At 45.6% G+C, this 6,473-nt stretch overlaps 1 protein-coding gene across 2 annotated transcripts; it reads right to left on the reverse strand.

Annotated features, from left to right (window-relative positions):
* Positions 1-1,269: 1,269 nt before the first annotated feature.
* Positions 1,270-4,679, reverse strand: LOC125530054 (Peptidase S41 family protein). Of its 2 annotated transcripts, none has more exons than XM_087521570.1 (12): positions 4,354-4,679; positions 4,091-4,246; positions 3,692-3,774; positions 3,391-3,599; positions 3,217-3,285; positions 2,988-3,103; positions 2,805-2,880; positions 2,688-2,729; positions 2,098-2,206; positions 1,898-1,995; positions 1,718-1,811; positions 1,270-1,616 (listed from the first exon to the last, which is right to left on the reverse strand). In XM_087521570.1, exons 1-12 carry the CDS (start codon positions 4,595-4,597, stop codon positions 1,491-1,493), a joined length of 1,422 nt encoding a protein of 473 aa, XP_087377696.1. In that variant the 5' UTR covers positions 4,598-4,679; the 3' UTR covers positions 1,270-1,490. The 2 variants fall into 2 exon arrangements, with proteins under 2 accessions (XP_087377696.1, XP_048550408.2); XM_048694451.2 differs by having other exon boundaries at positions 4,091-4,243; positions 4,354-4,678.
* Positions 4,680-6,473: the final 1,794 nt, after the last annotated feature.

A 6,473-nucleotide genomic window follows, 5' to 3' on the forward strand; every position in this document is an offset into this window, starting at 1 on the left:
AATAGTATTCCCTTCGTTCCAAATTATTTGTCGCAGATATGGATGTATCTAGATGTATTTTAGTTATACATTCATTTCTGCGACGAGTAATTTGAAACGGAGGGAGTAGTGGTATAAGAAATCAAGATCGTGAGGTGTAATCATCAATCTGCGAGTAGTGGTGCGAAATAGTAACTTTTAACATTTGGTGAGGGAATGAAGCAAGGATCCATCTTCCAGTTGGTTGTTTCTGGAAAATGATTTAGTCTGCTCGTGGCTGTATGTGATAAGGTCCCCCAGGTACTGTAAATTAAACAGTATTGCTAAATCTTAGTCGACTAAGATGCTATACTCCTTTTGATCTTGTAGAATATTCATGCCATTTTTTTCAGTTTTTCCTTGTATACTATTATCACTTAACTAAGAGCATCTCCAACAGGCGCTCAAAAAGAGCTCCGCGCATTAAAAGTTTATTTTTTTGGGCACCGGGCAGTTCCAGCAGAACCTGTAGCGCTAAACCTTTTTGGGCGCGCGCTGAAAAACGCTATCGCGCGCAACATATTTTAGGTGCCGGATTGCGCGCGCTTCATAATTTACACTGTCTGTTTTTGGACGCGCGTTTTTGAGCGTCTGCCAAAGCAAAGTTGGTACCGGCGCATTAAAAGTGCTACAATGACGCGCTATAACGTTTATTATGCGCGGAATTTTTGTGCGGCCGTTGGAGATGCTCCAAGACTTATTAATTCTCAGTCGACTGAGACCTAGCCACGCACTAAATAAATAAATATAGAAAACAATGAAAAGAATCCATGCCGGCTGCCAAGAGGATCAACTGTGCCGAGTTAAGCTCTTGCTGTGATGCTCTGCATAGTCCAGAATGTATTCTTGTCCAGAGGATGGAAATGTCTGTACCAGCCACTGTCTAGTCAATGTAACATTGCCCATCAGGGCTCCCTTGGCCCAGACCCCAGAGTGTCTGCAACCACATCTAGCTCATTGTTATTCATTTTGGGTCAGGCCATGCAAAGCACATCCCTGGTATTACAACTCATGGTCTCATGTTTACTCTGCCCTGCATACATGGTAGTACAGTTATGCTCCTTGGATGGTGTAATTTAGGCCCTTTTTCAGTTCAAGTTTTGGCATGTTATTGGCCAGTGTTCCTCTACACTCAGCAAAACCTGATTGATGCCTAATACACTCCCTCAATGTTTACTACAGATTTACTACTGAACAGATGCCACTTGATTTGCTTTCTCTCTCATGAAAAGTAATGGTAGACACTGTACATTGGACACTTTACAGAGACAAGTATAGACAGGTTTTTTTTCGACATGGTGAAACTGGAACTTTGTACAGATGTGAACAGATTTCTCCTTCAAAACACAACCAGATGTTAACAAAATGAATAGGATCAGCCACGCACCCCAGGTAAGAGAAACTACCATATCAACAGACGCCCACCCAACTGGCCAAAAAACCCCAAAACGACGCAACATACTGGGACCATATCACGATCTCGCAAACAGCCGAGCGGCGTTAAGGTTGCAAGAAGCAGGGTCCCTGAGGCAGCTGCAGAAGCCATCTTCGTCGGTCGGGAACGATGCTGGCAAAGGACGGTCCGGAGTCACACCGACCTTTTTACCAACAAAAAACATTTAAAAGTCAGGCCATCTGGCATCAACATCTGCTTAGTCTTATGAAATGCCATGGTGTGGCAAAGCAAAGCAATGCTCACCTTGTCTATGTCAGTATGTGCAGGGGTTTCGTAGCGCGCCACCGTCACCGCTAACCCTGAGCCATCGGACAGTGCAAACACTGACTGGATCTTGCTGGAAGTTGGAAGGTAAGTGGTGTGAGCAGCTAAGGATGCCAAATCAGAACAAACCACATGACAGGAGGGACAGTAAGGCGGTACCCTTTTCCATATGTTGGTTCCCCATACACCACTGCCCTCTTGTTGTCTTTCAGTGCTCCTGCAAGGATCTCACTTGCACTTGCGGTTCCTTTGTTCACCTGGTAACGAGTTTGAAGGTCACTTCTTGTGATGCATACAGTGTCATATGATTGATCAAGAAAATCTCTAATTACGGCATTGTAAGCAAAGGTAGCTCGTACCAGGACAACTAAAGGTTCTGATGCAGCAATCGTGCTAGCTCCATCTGCCTCATAAATGTCACGGACACCACGGCTATCACATATATACACAATGACACCCTTGTCCATCCTGAGAAAACAAGAGTAGTGTTAAAACTTCACTCAATTTAGCAAGCGATTTAATATGGAAAAAATAGGACCAATATAGTAGTTTTCAGCCCAGAGTTACTACATACTGTGAGAACAGCTTCGGCATAAAGATGAAAAAACAAAGTCCCAGTTTTCACGGGTCCAACAGATATAAGCCAAGAGTAAAGGTATCAAGGTGTACAGCTAGAATTCACTGAGGAAAAAAAATCATATTTCTATCAATCAGTTTTTTAGTTAACATATTCCAGTTTAAAGTAGAATTAACAAACTACTCCCTCCGTCCGAAAAAGCTTGTCTCTCAAATGGATGTATCTAGCACCAAGTTAGTGCTAGATACATCCATTTGAAAGACAAGTTTGGGACAAGTTTTTTCGGACGGAGGGAGTACTTAAGTAGATCGTCAACACATATGCATACATAGAGCAAAACTCATGTGCTGAAATGATGATGTAACAGCTTACCAAATCTTCGCAATCTCAATCCCTTCAGGAAAAAGGCCACCGCTGCATGAAACACAGCCATGTCAATATTTCAATAGAATTAGGTGATAAGGCACCCCGAGTTCTGCAGGTACAAACCTGTTATTCCGCAGATCCAACACAAAGGCCTTTACATTGTTCTCCCTTAATTTCTTAATGGCTTCCTTAACGGATCCTGGAATAGGATAGTGAAGTAGTGTGATCAGCAGAGCTTGACATCTTTAAAACGATAAATGCTTCAGAAAGATAATACTATAATTTTGAGCCAGAGCCAGCTAAAACCTGCAGCATTTTGGTTAAATGTTGTTAGTTTGATGTAACCAATCTTTGAGCTGTCCTCTGAACCTGGAATCTCACACATCCGTGACCTCACCGGATTTAAAGTATATCTTTCTCTCCTGGCATATGTAAAGTAAGATGAATGAGGAACAACCACTCTTTTAGTCTTGAGTAAAAGTACTAAAACATTTCTTCTGAAGGAACTAGAAAAGAATGGTGTGCAGGAGTTTACTTCAAAACAACATGTCTGGTATCAGCTCCGCTGAGAATAGTCAAATCTATTGAGCTTCCTTCAGGACCCCTAGCAGGAATCAACAAGATTATCAGCCACTAAAATATTAGGTACGCAACATTCGCTAACACTGTATTTTGATCATATAAAGTATTTGTGATAGCCAGATCTTACTGTAAGCGATCTGCTGCATCATATATGTCCATGTCTTGTGCGCTTGTGTCGTCAATTGCCAAAATAACGTCTCCAGACACAATGCCCGCCTTTTCTGCAGGACCCCCTGGGGCTGCTGACATTACGGAGAGCCCTGCAGGTGATCCTTTAAGGGCCAACGGGTAGCCGATGGATAAACCTACACCCGTGAGGGCACCTTGCGTGCCAGACTTACTTCAGGAAAGGCAATGGCATGCATCAGAAAGCAGTTTATACTATATGTTATAAGTGGGCAGTAGCCAAGCTTGTGTGAGCATCATACCCGCAAACTCTTGAATTTCTCGGGTTCCAATAACCGAGTGAACGGATCATCCAAGGTTGCAAGCATCTTCTTAATCGCCGCATCTGAAATGCAGTCCGGGGTGAGCAAATTCAATCACATAGCGTAAGAAACAAAGCATCGATCATATCTGTACAAACCAATGGTCTCTTTAAGTGGTTCATTGTTTTTATAAACGAAATTCAGATTCAACAACGGAGATGTGGCATAAAACAGCTGCATGTGATCGAATCGTCGAATTTGGTTCTAATTTAATTTGTAAAAATGTGAAGTGACATGTGATGATTTGCAGAAGTGCAGGCCGGATAAACTTATTTTCGCTAGGGAGGCAGTGTTGTAAGTGGATAGCAAGGAGACTTCGCACAGTTATTAGGGCCATACATGTCTCCTGCCGCGTGTTCATGGGGTCGTCGCGGAGGGCGCGCTCGCGGTACCTGAACCAGCTCTGCCCGTTGAAGGACTTGTCGTAGTAGGCGCGGTCCACCGCGCGCCACGCCTCCAGGAACAGCAGGTTCTCCTCCGTGAGCGCGGACGCTGCTTGGGGCCAAAACCATGGGAGAGGGAAAACACGAGTCAGCTAGGAGTGGAATCGAAGCGCAGGACAGCCTGAACCGAAATTTGAATCCAAGCGCTGGGTTGATTACATGGGGGCGGCGCCCTGCAGTAGGCGGGCGCGGACAGGGACACGGCGAGCGCCATCCCCAGAACCGCGCGGCGGCCGAGGCCGGCGGCAGCGGCTTCCGTCGCCGCCGGGCTGGCCCGCGCCACCGTGGAGCCCCGGAGGGCCCGGTCGACCTGTCTGGATCGGGGGCCCAGGGAGGAGGAGACGTGCCGGGGGGAGGCCGCGCGGGACGGGGCCACGTGCGGGCGGCGCACCGGGAGGAGCATGGGGCCGGCGGCGCGGCTGTGGTGGGAGGAGCTCGCGGGAGATGGAGGAGAGGAGAGGGACAGTGTGTGTGGAGGAGAAGCACGCGGCGGGCAGAGGGATGCAGCAGAGCACAGGCCCGCCCTTTGGGCTGTGGCCCAGAGATAACGACGGGCCCAATGGGTATAAGCACGAGCTCCTAAGCCCGACCTCCTTCCTTCCTAGCCCGGTACACACAAAAAATAAAGTGCTTTTGCCTAATAAATAAATAAATAATAAAGTGCTCAAAAGAAAGAAAAAAAGAGACATATACATCAAATAAAGTGCTCATAATGCACAAAGCGTGTGACTAGGCCAACTCATTTAGCACTTTGGCAATGTAGCGACCGGAGCGTTTCTTCGTGTTAGTTTCGAGGTTTTTTTTTTCTAGATTACTAGTTGCCGGTTAGATTTTTCATTTGGATCAAATACATTTTTTATAAATGTGAGCATTTTTTACTTGAGAAATTTTTATTAAAATAATAATCATTGTTTCTGAAAAACACAAACATTTATTAAACGTTTTGTGCCTGCCTACTCCATGGTCAAGCCGGCATGCACAGTGGCTGGGTCTAGCGTGGTGTCATCATCAGAGCCCATCTCCATCGTGGTGTCATCGTCGGAGACCTCGACCGAGCTAGTGATATGTCGCCAACGTATCTATAATTTTTGATTGCTCCATGCTATATTATCTACTGTTTTAGACATTATTGGGCTTTATTTTCCACTTTTATATTATTTTTGGGACTAACCTATTAACCGGAGGCCCAGCCCAGAATTGTTGTTTTTGCCCGTTTTAGGGTTTCGAAGAAAAGGAATATCAAACAGAGTCCAAACGGAATGAAACCTTCGGAAATGTGATTTTCTCATCAGATAAGATCCAGGAGACTTGGTGTAACACCCTCGATGCGACTATATCTCCCACGTGTCGAGGCACGACTTAGAGACATAATCACATTGAAGGCATATGTCGCAAGTGAGGTAATCTTCACACAACCCATGTAATATAGTAAGGAAAGAGATACATAGTTGGCTTACAATCGCCACTTCACACAATTACATAAATAAAGCATTACATCATCCAAATACACTCAAGGTCCGACTACGGAACCGAAATAAAAGAAGAACCCCAAATGCGACAAAGGTCCCCGATCGACCCCAACTGGGCTCCACTACTGATCAACTAGAACGGAACAACACAAAGGACAAGATCTTCATCGAGCTCCTCCTGAGCTTGGTTGCGTCATCTGCACGGACTCATCGGCACCTGCAAGCTGGTTTTGAAAGTATCTGTGAGCCACGGGGACTCAGCAATCTCGCACCCTCGCGATCAAGACTATTTAAGCTTATAGGAAGGGTAAAAGTATGAGGTGGAGCTGCAGCAAGCGACTAGCATATATGGTGGCTAACATACGCAAATAAGAGCAAGAAGAGAAGGCAAAGCACGGTCGATAAAAGTATGATCAAGAAGTGATCCTATAGCAACCTACGCCAAGCATAACTCCAACAACTGTGTTCACTTCCCGAACCCCGCCGGAAAGAGACCATCACGGTTACACACGAAGTTGACTCATTTTAATTAAGTTAAGGTTCAAGTTATCTACAACCGGATATTAACAAATTCCCATCTGCCCATAACCGCGGGCACGGCTTTCGAAAGTTCAAATCTCTGCAGGGGTGTCCCAACTTAGCCCATCACAAGCTCTCACGGTCAACGAAGGAATAGACCTCCTCCCGAGACATTCCGATCAGACTCGGTATCCCGGTACAACAAGACATATCGACAGGGTAAAACTAAACCAGCAACACCGCCCGAATGTGCCGACAAATCCCGATAGGAGCTGCACATATCTATTTCGC

Source organism: Triticum urartu, chromosome 5A (genome assembly GCF_056163025.1).
Source record: "Triticum urartu cultivar PI428250 chromosome 5A, HENAU_Tu73, whole genome shotgun sequence".
NCBI classification, from domain to species: Eukaryota; Viridiplantae; Streptophyta; class Magnoliopsida; order Poales; family Poaceae; genus Triticum; species Triticum urartu.

Coding starts and splice junctions, on each gene's coding strand:
- LOC125530054 (XM_087521570.1), bottom strand. CDS start 4,597: ATGCTCCTCCCGGTGCGCCGCCCGCACGTGGCCCCGTCCCGCGCGGCC. Junction 4,247..4,353: donor CTGCAGGGCGCCGCCCCCAT/GTAATCAACCCA, acceptor TTTGGCCCCAAG/CAGCGTCCGCGCTCACGGAG. Junction 1,812..1,897: donor GAACCAACATATGGAAAAGG/GTACCGCCTTAC, acceptor TCCAACTTCCAG/CAAGATCCAGTCAGTGTTTG.